The 12,550-nt window shown below is 47.2% G+C and overlaps 1 protein-coding gene across 3 annotated transcripts in view; it reads left to right on the top strand.

The window, feature by feature from the left end:
* The window catches only part of LOC148509421 (MORC family CW-type zinc finger protein 3-like), a 266,886-nt gene that overhangs the window by 72,185 nt on the left and 182,151 nt on the right, over positions 1 to 12,550 (top strand). For all 3 annotated transcript variants that reach the window (XM_088443164.1, XM_088443165.1, XM_088443163.1), the window contains exons 3-6: positions 336 to 468; positions 658 to 872; positions 10,521 to 10,665; positions 11,486 to 11,630. In XM_088443164.1, the coding sequence (XP_088299290.1) occupies positions 336 to 468; positions 658 to 872; positions 10,521 to 10,665; positions 11,486 to 11,630 (638 nt within the window). The remainder of the gene's footprint in view (positions 1 to 335; positions 469 to 657; positions 873 to 10,520; positions 10,666 to 11,485; positions 11,631 to 12,550) is intronic.

The raw sequence follows: 12,550 nt of genomic DNA, 5'->3' as shown, positions 1-12,550 counted from the left end.
GCCATTGTGACTTTCTGGAAGTCATGCCAGGAGGCTACATTTTAACCTGTGAGAGACAGGACTGAAACTTTTGAGAGACTGTGCTAAGTTTGCAGAATAGCTGTCTATTATAGTCATGGTACAAAAAGTGGGGTAGTGCCCTGCGTGGGGGCTAGGTTTTTTTTGTTCCTGAATGCTGACAGTAAAGCTCCATTTATTTTCATTTAAACCTGAAAAAGCTGTGTGTGGACCCTTGTTATGCACCTAGGCACTGCACACAATGACCTTTCTACTTACCTAATTAATGTTATCACATCCCATTATAACTGATGGCATCATTCTTTCACTGATTTCAGACAATGCCTATTATCCTGATGTCAACGCTAAGCAAATATGGATTGATAAATATGTTCTAAAAAAAGAACCATGCTTAACATTTATAGACAATGGGAATGGGATGACTCTAGAACAGCTGCATAAGATGCTCAGGTAAGTGCTCACCTGGCAAGTTGCACCTGACCCCCTATGATGTCACTGGCGGGTGTGGCCACATGACTGTCTTGTACACCTGGGAAGAGGGAAATATGCCCATAATAAAGGATTGGGAGGGATGCATTGTCTATAGAAGGGTCTTTTGTATAAGACGTGCTCACATGTTTAACTTTTATTGTGTTTTAGTTTTGGCTCCAGTGAAAAAGTTGCAGTAGACGGTCACATTCCTATCGGTCTTTATGGAAATGGCTTTAAATCAGGATCCATGCGCCTGGGCAAGGACACCATTGTATTTACCAAGAATGACTCTGGGATGCATATTGGGATGCTGTCTCAGACTTTTCTGAAGAAAATTAATGCAAAACACGTCATAGTTCCAATCATCTCCTTCAACAAAGAAAATATCCTTTTTTTGTGCAGTGGAGACGGGTTTGTTTGAAATCACTGTCACAAATGACCACAGACATGAATATATATGCACTTCACTGTATATGTCCTGTATATAAGATGCTCAAAGCTCATATGAGTTCTTTATGTCAGGACCAAGGGGTCAATGATATGCCCCCCAGGGGATGTTCCATTGCTCAGTATTGCGGCCAATGTTGTCATCCTCAATTTGTCTGGCACTGATGAATGAGACACAGGCAGAGGACACACCCTGGCCACTCAGATTGTGTTTACATTTGGGGAGCATCCTCTGCCTGTCTTTCAGCCACCATGCAGTGTGTGATCACAGTGTTACTGGCTTCTGTCACATTAGATGACTCAGCGCGCTGATGATGGACACATTGATTGGTGATTAGTTCAAGCCATTCACCAATCGGAGTTCAAGAAATTAAAGTTATACCTCAAGTTCAAGAACCTCAGGATGGGTAAGTAGGTAATTTGCATAATGACCAGAGATCTGGGGTGTGATTTTATCAATTACAGAAATTGGTTCTGGTTAGTTCATTATATAGCCGCTACTATAAAGCCTGGTTTTAATCAACAGAGACTGGCATTTCTCCAACCACTCCCCCATCACCACCCCCAAATGCTGACATCCCATTCTTTGGTCTGTGATGGCTTTGTATCTGCGTAGGTGATCGCAGTGAGATCGCAATGCTAACTCAAGCATTCGCACTGCGGCCGATCTGCGTACTCTGGCCCTGATTCAGAGCCGGATGCTCTGACAGAGTGCTCGCTCTGAATCAGGGCTGTCCCTCTTACTTTTTGGCCACCCACAGCTATAGCGAGCGGCTAAAATGATGGTCGCGATGGTCAAGACCATCGCTACCATCGGGCTTGCGACGAGACCCTTGTGGTAGGGTCTCGTCTGCCGCAAGCCCTGGAGTGCTTTTGGCTCTATCAGAGCCAAAAGCACTCCCACTGACATCACTGGTGATGTCAGTGGGGCCAGCCCCAGACGGTAGGCGTTCCCATGGGAACGCCTCCGTCTGGGCAGCCACGCCCCCGGCACGCCCACCAAAGGGGGCGTGCTGTCAATCACCATCGACAGCCCGCCCCCTTTGGTGCAAGACCCATAACGATGGCTTGGCCGTCGTTATTCGGGTCTCGCGCATGCGCACGATGGAGCCGCCTTCATCGTGCGCATGCGCACTTGGGCAACATCGACCCGCTTGCGAGCGCTCAGCGCTCGTGAGCAGGTCTGAATCAGGCCCTCTGTTGCAGCTGTGATCTGTAATGAATCAGGCCCTTAATCAAGTAGCGTATGGTCAAATTTGCAAACAAGTTTCTTAAAATAAAAAGGTACAAAAACATAAAGCAAAAACCTTTATTTCGTGCAGCTGTATCTGGGAGAAGTTGGAAAAGTGGCCAGATCTCCAATATCAGTTTTTATTTTTTTAAATCAACAATTTTCCACTTCCACCCCATTCCCTCCAATGTGACCTCACTTAAATAAGGCTGTGCCCATGCTTATGCCTTCCTTTATAGCTTCTAAATACAAAATTATATTCAGGATTTCTTAACTATAAATAATTTTTCTATTACATATAATTACATTTATTTTACATTCAACAAACTGTTTAGAACAACACGCACATGTCTACATGCAGTATGACCATATTAGGCACAGTATTTTGGAGGATACTTCTACCCTCTATCGGACTTGATTATAAATACCTGCAGAGACCATCTCAGATATGAATTATTGGGAATATTACTTTGACATAATCAATCTACAATATGACTAAATAAATACTGGGTGGTGACCACAATGTTTAATTCTCTGTAATCACCACATTGGTTGTTGATGCCACCAATTGTTGCTGACTTGTAGCCTTTATGTTGAGTCCTTCTTCAGTAGCAGACCTGCTGGGTTAGAAAAATAAAGGGACTGTCCTTAGTTGGTTGCCATCCACAGTTGTTGGCCACTGAGGAAAACGTGTGATCCACTGGCGTGACTACCATAGGTGCAGGGGGTGTGGCTGCTATGGAAGCCAGACCGTCTATGGGGTCCAGCCCTCCCCCTGCCCTGCCAGGCCAGCCATGGGCACACCAGTGTGCTGCACAGGGCAGTCATATCTGCCCTCCCGTTTGGCTCAGTCTCCGTCTCTCCTGGCATCAGTCAGTGAGGAGAGATGGAGTCGACTGGGATAAGAGGTGTGCCTGCCATGCGCAGCACACGCTGAAGGAGGACGCAACCACGGAAGTCGAGGAGGGGGGAGTGAAAAGGGGGCAGTGAGGAGAGGGAAGTGGGAGTGCAGAGGGGGGGGGAGGCTGATTCCTTATACCAACTAGCGGAAGTATAACATCTAGGTGGAGAGAAAAAAAATTAATGAGAAGCTGAATATAAAGGTATAAAGGGCTGTATCAATGGAAAAAAAAATGGTGACAGCATTATAAGTTAAAAACCATGTTAAAGTTAATAGAAATTTTTAAATAATAGAGTGATCTGCAAACAGCCACATGAGTGTGTGGTCTTGTCACATCCAGCAGTTTATGGAGTGCGATTTGGCTGCAGCATGAGACAGCAGCCAATCCCAATCTCAGGGGAGTTGAAATGAAGGTGGAGTGGCAGCATTCCTGTGCTGCTGTGTTTGAGATATGGTTTCATTTTTTGGTTAGAAAGAAGTCAAAAGTCCAAATCCAGTTCTAACTCCATGCTATAGTCGCAGGCCAAGTTGGTGTGTGCAGGCTTTCAAATCCCTTTTGCAGGAGAGGCTGGGTCAGCTGGTACAGGGGGAGGGAGTGTTTTGAGCCGTTTGTTCAACAAGCTAATTAATGGTGAGGGAAGATGCAGCCTCACAGTTGTAAAACAAACTTTCAATACATACTATTCTTGCAGTGAAAAGCATCAGAACTCCGGTTCTAACCCCATACTTCAGGTGACATGCTTAAGATGCAGGCTATAGTGGCAGGCCAAGCCTGTGTCAAGGATGCTCTTCTTCAATATCCACAGGAGACATCCTTAGACTCTTTTATTAAGCTCACTATTAATATTGATAGACGGTTCAGAGAACGTAGATCAAAACGAGGTTTTGAATCAGGTTGTCACAGTGCTGGTCTGTGGCAAAGCAGTCGGCGGGGAGTCCCCGGCGCCCACTGCTGTGTGATTCTCCCTCCCAGCGGCAATGTGCAGGTGGCCGCGGCTCCCATGGTGGTGCGCGTGCCGACCTGTAAAGAATTAAAGGTCCAAGCACACCAGTTAGGTGATGTAACAGGAGGTGCCAAATTCAAGCCCTGTCTATTTAAGGAAGTCCTTGGGAGCACTCCTGTGCCTGAGGATAGACTTCCAAACCTACTCCAGCGTTCCTGTGTATTGCTCATTCCTGACCTTGGCTTTGTCTGTGACTCGATTTAGTCAGCTCCCTGGTACTGGGCTTGGTATTACGGTTTTGACCTTGGCTACCCTCCATGACCTGCATATGTCTGCTCCCGGTTCTGACCCGGCCTGTCGACTACGCTGCAAGTCCTCTTCCTTCTCCACTCCATCCAGAACTCACCAGCACCTGTATAGGGGAACCTAATCTGAGGCCGCAACCTGTGTGTTGGATGCAGCCAAGTCCATACCTCTTTGAGGGGGTCCCTGGTGAACACTGCCGGCATGTTAGACTCTGCGCATCAGTAATAGGTCTCACCAATCCGAGCATTCTGGAATTATTACTATTGCTTAAGAATGTGTATATTACTAATGTAGTGAAAATATAACTGCAAACCCTTTTGTTAGCTGCTTAATTATTAGTAGCTAAATTGAATCCTTGTTTGTTACAAGCTTGCAGTGATGTTAACTGCAAGATAGTATTCTGGTAATCACTGTTTAGGAGTGCTATTTGCATTACTACATTGATTAGTTTTAGACAAACTACTTCTGTCTAGAGTGGGAAGCTAAGCATAAAGGGCTTGAGTTTTAATCTTGGATGGAAGACCTCCTTAAAATCTAGGTGTAGTTGCCTATGAGTTCTGAGAGTCACATTCCTGTGTCTATATTTTGATATCTGTGCTTCCTGCACTGTCTTTAAGTGTGAAGTCCAGACAGCAGCCGAATACCTACGAACAAGTGTGTGTTCCAGGAAAGGGGGTTGTTATTGGTGAAGGACACTTTGTTCAGGTTTTGACAGTGCAGGAGTACATCAGGTATCATAACAAGAAGCAATTAAATAGAATCCGTGATATGGAACTGATGAAGCAGGATCAGATTGGAACTGATGTTTGGAAAAAATCGGATGGAAACCGATGTTGATGAATTGAAGAACTGGATCGGTTTGAGACCAATGTTTGCATATATCGGATGGGACTGATTGGTGGTAGGGATAAGCAAGTCTCTGTGGTAAAACCAGACAGGAGTACTAGATGGAATTGTAGACTTTATAACCAGATTTGGAACTGGAATGATACGGACTGGAGCCGTTCAGATACAGAGTTACCTGGGAGCTCAGCACAGAGCTGTAACTTCAGTAGAAGCAACATTATACTGGCAAAAAAGGCCAGTCAGGAAATGGAATTTATCAGGGTGGATCCCCAGGTTTTGGATGCTGCAATCAGCTGGTCTGGGAGCAGCACTCTGACTGGTGGAGGAGAGTCACATGACTGAATCCAACATGGCTGTGCCCATACTGAGTTTTGAAGGGAACTCTGGTGTGCAGCCTGAGTGCTAGCATGCTGAGTAAACCTACTGAGAGCACAGAGCAGGAACAGTGTTGTGGACAGACCTCCTAGCCAGCTGGATGCGATGTGCAGTGCAGACGGACCTCTGTGTCCAGGGTCGGACTAGCCCACAGGGGTACAGGGGAAACCCCCGGTGGGCCCCAGTGCCTGAGGACCCACCCCATTCTTTTGGGATCAGGTTCCAGACTGTGCACTTGAATTATACTGGACAGGACTATTGTGTATTTTCTACAATGAATTGCTGTTATTAATCTGGTACATTATCATGCATTCACTAGCAGTATTTACTATATATATGTATATATTTAAAGGGGCCCAGACCCCCTCTGGAGGCTGGCCACACCCCTAAGTATGGGCCCCTATCACTGCATTCCTCCGGTGGGCCCTTAATGCCCCAGTCCGACACTGTCTGTGTCATCCGGAAGTGATGTGCGGTCACAGCACGAGCGGACCTCAACACTAGCTGGAACATCACCGCAGAGGTAAAACATAGGAGAATATGGGAAAAATTTGTCAGGATCGTGACAGGACAGATGTAATCCCACTGTTTGCTGGTCTCAGCTAAAGAGAACTTTAGACTATCCAGTTTTCAGTTGTTGATAAATGCGGTTCTCAGAAGCAAGACAGAAGCAAGTTGTCCATTGGAATCAGCTCTGGTATATAAGGTAAGTAGCCTGACATGTTTCCATGTCTACAGACAGCTTTTTCAAAGGCAATGAATGTGTGCTCCAAATGGACACCTATTATATACCCCTGGTAATCAGTGTAAAACAAATCACCTGGGTTAAATATCCAATGTAATCAAAGATAAATAAGAATTCACACAGTTCCAAAAGGATTATTATGATATTCTAAAAAGAATCACCAGTAGAATAAAACCACTCTAAAGCCACGTATCTACTACGCGATTAAACAGAGCGATTGAACGATAACGACATTGTTATCGGTCAATCGCTTGTTAATCGGCCGCAAATCGGGCAGTTTAATGTCAAAAACGACCAGCGATGTGTGTTCCCGCTGGTCGTTTTTGACATCTATTATCACCCGAACATGCTGGTCAACCTAACTGTCAGGTTGACCATGTTCGGGGATGATTGCTGTGCCTACACTGAATGACTGATCGTTCAGTGTAGGCTCATCACAGACTGTGAAACGACTGCATGATTACAATGTTGTAATCGTGCACTCATTTCCCAGTTGCCTAGTGGATGTGCGGCTTAAGTTTCAATAAATCTTTAAAAAAAAAAAACCAACAACTTTTTTTTCAATATATATAGCGATCGCATGATCATTTTGGTCAAATGACCATATTGTTATTAGTGGTGACCATAGTGATACTGGGGATATCTGGGATTGTATGGTCACGTGGTGTAAACCCATCACGTGATCCAAGATTCCGTCCTCTTAATCTGTTTATCCCCGAACAATAACAGTAGTATATGCCACTCAGACTGGTCTGCAGCTACGCAGCCCCATACACAGCAAGCTGTGATGCACTCTGGGCCTGATTCAGACCCGCTCGCGAGCACTATGCGCTCGCAAGCGGGTCGATGGTGGCCCAGTGTGCATGCGCACGATGGAGCCGGCTCCGTTGTGCGCATGCGCGAGACCCGGAATAACGACCAGCAAGCCGTCGCTCTGGGTCTCGTACCAAAGGGGGTGTGCTGTCGATGTTGAGTGACAGTACGCCCCCTTTGGTTGGCGGGCCAGGGGCGTGGCTGCCCAGACGAAGGCGTTCCCATGGGAACGCCTACCGTCTGGGGCCGGCCCCAGTGACATCACAAGTGATGTCAGTGGGAGTGCTTTCGGCTCTGGTAGAGCCGAAAGCTCTCTAGAGCTTGCGGCAACGAGACCCTACCACAAGGGTTTCATCGCAAGCCCGATGGTCGCGATGGGCTGGACCATCGCGACCATCTTCCTGGCCGCTCGCTATAGCTGTGGGTGGTCACCCACAGCAATGTGAGCGGCCAGGAGGCCGCTCTGAAAAACAAGAAGGACGGCCCTGATTCAGAGCGAGCGCTCTGTCAGAGCGTCCGGCCCTGATTCAGGGCCTCTGTGTTCTGACACCTTTCTATCATAGCCAGCATTATTTTTTTTCTAGCAATTTGTGGTACAGTAGCACCCATGTGGTATAAAACCAGGTGGGCCAGCCTTCCCTCCACACGCACATCAGTGAGCCTTTGATGCCCATGACCTAGTCGCTTGTTAAATGGTTGTCCTTCCTTGCATTACCTTTGGAAGGTACTAACCACTGCATATTGGGAACACACCCACAAGACCTGCTTGGAGATGCTCTGACCCAGTCATCTATAGAAGGCTGCCATCAGAAAATATGGGGCCCGGTACAAACAAAATAGGCAGGGCACCCTGAGCCCCGGCCCCTCCACACCCCCAGACACTTACCTTAGTTACCGCGCACACACACATACACACCTCTGTAACTGTCACAATGTGTACTCTGCTCCCCTCCACCTGTATGTTCCTGATGGGGCTCTCCTTCCTCCACCCGCAATTCGTACTATGCTTCCCCAGGGTTCAGGAATAAAACCCAGGCCGCTCCTCTGAGGCATTGTTATTGCATCATGATTACATAATGAGTGCAAAACTGCTGAGAGCTAGGTGCAGCTGCCTGGTCTGCAGTGAATATTGCAGAGATCATCGGTGCTGGCTGTTTTTGGGAAGGAGCACTGGGCTCCGGTAAAGCTTTCATTCCGCCCTTGTTATGCCACTGACAGCAGTAGCGGGCGGCGGACAGCAGTAGGAGCAAGCAGGCAGGCACCCCTCTAGTATACGGCAGCGGCATCAGTATCAGTAGGAGCGGGAGGGTGTCCCTGTGCTGGGCCTGTCAGCTACACACTGGAGTCACGACTATTGTGCAGCAGCGGAGAAGGGGCAGGCGGGCTCCCGGAGGACCTGGGACTACAGTCCCAGCAGTCCCCAAAGCCCCCCAATGGCGGCACTGTGTCTAGCCAACACTATTTGGCTGTTTTTTCCTGCTTCCAACACATCAACTTCAAGAACTGAGTGTTCACTTGCTGACTAATTTATCCCACCCCTTTTCAGGTGCCATTGTAATGAGATAATCAATGTTATTCACTTCATCTTTCAGTGGTTTTAATGTTATGGCAGATGGGTGTATATGTAATGTATGTACAGTATTTGATTATTATGAAAGTGATCAGAAATTGCTGCATTTCGCACACTGTCCCTCAGATCCTCCCTTATCTACAGACAAAATAGCGTCTTCAGGTTTTCATGGAACCGAAATGCAGACAATTCTCTTACTCCATAGGAAACATAGCGCACCTATTTTTTATTTTTTTGGCTTGGATCCCATGGCAGAGGCTTTCAGCTACAGAAGAGTTTTAGGGCCTGATTCAGACTCGGTTGCGAGTGCTATGCGCTTCCAACCGGGTCGATGGTGGGCCAGTGCGCATGCGCACGACGGAGCCGACTCGAGACCCGGATAGTGACGGACACTCCGTTGCTCCGGGTCTCGCAATGAAGGGGGCGTGCTGTCGATGTTGAGTGATAGCACGCCCCCTTTGGTGGGGGGCCGGGGGAGTGGCTGCCCAAACGGAGGCATTCCCATGTGAATGCCTCCGTCTGGGGCCGGCCACACTGACATCATGAGTGATGTCAGTGGGAGAGATTTCGGCTCTGTTAGAGCCGAAATCTCTCTGGGACTTGCGGCTACGAGACCCTACCACAAAGGTCTCGTCGCATGCCCAATGGTCTTGACCATCTTCCTGGCCACTCGCTGTAGCTGTGGGTGGTCACCCACAGCTGTGCGAGCAGCCAGGAGGCCATTAAAAAAAAAATAGCCCGGCCCTGATTCAGAGCGAGCGGCTCTGAATCAGGGCCTTAGTTCAGCAGGGGAACAGGAGAGCACACAACATGATCCCTTTCCTATTGCTTTAATGCCCAGTGCAACAGAAAGTTGATCTACTTTGGGCAATCATTAAAGTGTTCATGAAATCATTGAATCAGGTTATGTGCTGCACATACTAGTGTCCCCGCTAGGCTATTTCAGTGGGATGCTGCGTCCTGTCCGATTTTAAAGCACTAAAATGTGCCCTGCCCTTATGGAGGAACCCACTGAAACAGCCTACTGGGTGCCGTGCCCAACCGCAGGCCACTGTCCTGCAGGGGGGAAAATTGTGGGGCGCATGGCATCTTCACACTGCGGGGAGAGCATGGGGGTGGGCCAGCATCTGCGAGAGTGCTGGGCACACCCCCTACAGTGATTGAAAAGGGGGTGTGTCTAAAGGCTACTCTCCATTTCTGAGTGATCACGTCTCTTTTATCGACCGTGCGCACTAAAGTGCCCTTTTGGCTGATAGGCGCACTGCCCTCCGGCAAAGCTAGAATGAACACTACATACAGTAGCGCCGAACTTGTAGCTTTTTGCTGCATACAAAAAAGGCAAGTCCAGCACAAGATCAGCTGGCAAATTTAGGTGCTGTCGCCAGCATTTCCACGACATTTCAAAGGCAATATGCCCCCCTCGCAGCTAATTGAATTGTTCCCTAGATGTGGCTGAATTTTACATTAAGTTTTGTCCACTAGATCAGTGGTGCCCAATCTGGGAGATGCCGCGGGGCACTTGTAGGGGTGCCATGGGTTAGTGGTCCAGGACCAATTCAAATTATGAATGGCCAATATGCTTGCAAAGCAGTGATCATAAAATGTGTGGACAAACGGAAGCACAACTGTGTCCTCCACCACATAACTGACCCTAAGGATGACAAGTTAGTATAATTTATTTCATATTTTTTCTGAATTTCTCAATAAGAAACTTTTGGCTTAGGAGGGCTGTGGAAAAAAAAATGCTGATACTATAGGGCGCCGTGATTCAAGAAAGTTTGGGAACCACTGCGCTAGATGAATAATTTGCTTTTATTGTTTAATTACTAATCTATAACCTTAACACCTCCTACGGCAACTGGTGCAGACACGCTCGGATGAGAATGTGAAAGCAATCCTAGAACACTCTCTCCTGGCGACTGAAGATGAACTGCTGAAAGAATTCGACAACATTTATGGTGAAAAGGGAACAAAGATCATTATCTGGAACCTCAAACTGTAAGGACTTAAAAACAATGTCTGACAGTTTATACAGCTTATACCCATTGTAAGATTAAACAAAACTGTTCTGGAGTGAAAATAAGACCTGATTAAAACTCAAATCCGATGGCGGGGGGACTGCGCATGTGCAGAATGGGTCTTGCAAGATCACTCTCATTGCCCCCATAAGCTGCAGCATGATTGACATGCTGCGGCCAATTGGGGGGCAGTGACGCTGATCGTTTTACAAAATGGGGGCAGATTTCCTGGCACCAGCAGAACAGTTCTGGTGATCATTCTGTATAAGCTCCCTCAGAGGGCCAATGGCTGTGATCATCACAACCGATGGTCGCGATGGTGATCCGATACTGCGTCTTCAACACAGCACTTGGATCTGTAATGCCGGCATGATGTGTCTTTAGTCCTCCTACCACATTAGCAGATTAGCTGTACATTATCGCATAGCTGCAGATTACACAGACACTTAGGCTGTGAATCGGGTCTATAAACCTTTTGCACTGATATGGACAGGACTACAAATGTCTTCAGGCTTTGCCGGTGCACGGTTACTTTGGACAATGTCTAATTTAATTTACCAACAATTGTCAGTCATATTCAACCTCCCTAACATCAAGAACCATATATGGAACAATACGCCATATTCACACCAACTTGTAAGCTTTATCCTACTGCACTTCTAGACCTAATGTGCCAGTACAGCTAGACCGCACGCCCTTACTATGTATTATAATAACCACATAGGGTTATTAATTAGTGTGAAATTGGCCTTATATTAAAGTTTTATTGTTCTTTATATTAAATTACACTTTTGTTATAGGGACGAGAGCGGATGTGTTGAAATTAATTTTGACACTGATTATGATATGAGGATTCCTACTGAGGACTATGGGACTTCGAGGAGGCGCTACAAGAAGCTAAATGACAATGATCAGGATGACCCGGAGAGTGATTATTCCTTAAGGGTATGTTTGGTGCTCGTCTACTTTACAAAGGGGTGCAAGAGTGCCTGATACAGGTAACGTGATTGCAGTTCCAGGTGCCTAAAGCAAATGGAAGTCTAATGCGATTATACGCCCGTATTCTGAGTTACATATTTCTATCCAATCACACCGCCCCCAGTGTTCTGTTCATGAGTGCGGCCGTCATCACTATGAACGGTAATTACACCTACCCCATGCCAGGTGCATAAGCGAGTCTCAGAATAGGTGGTAACACTGGTTACATGCCCACGCCACACCAACAGAGCATTTCTACGATGTGCAAATGCAGCATCACTGCCCTGTTGCAACCCAGTAACTCCCGATTAGTAGTCGCAAAGAATAGGCTGGGATGCATGTGATGGATGCATTTAAACTCTCCATTGGGCCTTCCAATGGTTACTCAGCAGCTGGATCACTGCAGGATAGGGGTTTAGGAGCTGATGGGATTTTTTATAGAAGGTCAAACTGACCATTAGTTAATCCTGTAGTTTTAGGTCGGGAACTGCCATCCATCTGCTAATCCCTTGCCAGGGAGCACTTTTAAAAAAATTGGATATATTTTATTACACTGTTCAGAGATGGTACAAACCAAACCCACCACCACCCTTAAAACCAACCCAACCAATACAGCAATAACAGTAGTAGCTTTTGCTATGAAAGATAAGTAAATATAAAAGTGCAGATTTAGGGGGTCATTCAGACCCGTTCACGAGCAAAGGACGCTCGCAAACGGGTCGATGTTGCCCCACTGCGCATGCGCACGACGGAGGGAGCTCCGTCGTGCGTATGCGCGAGACCCGGACTGCGACAGCCAAGCTGTCGCTCCGGGTCTCGCACCAAAGGGGGCGTGCTGTCGATGTTGATTGACAGCACTCCACCTTTGGTGGGCGTGCCGGGGGCGT

Source organism: Taudactylus pleione, unplaced genomic scaffold, assembly GCF_031769625.1.
Source record: "Taudactylus pleione unplaced genomic scaffold, aTauple2 ptg000327l, whole genome shotgun sequence".
NCBI lineage: Eukaryota > Metazoa > Chordata > Amphibia > Anura > Myobatrachidae > Taudactylus > Taudactylus pleione.
The sequence above is the reverse complement of the archived record's forward strand: the minus strand, read 5'-3'. Positions and strand labels throughout refer to the sequence as shown.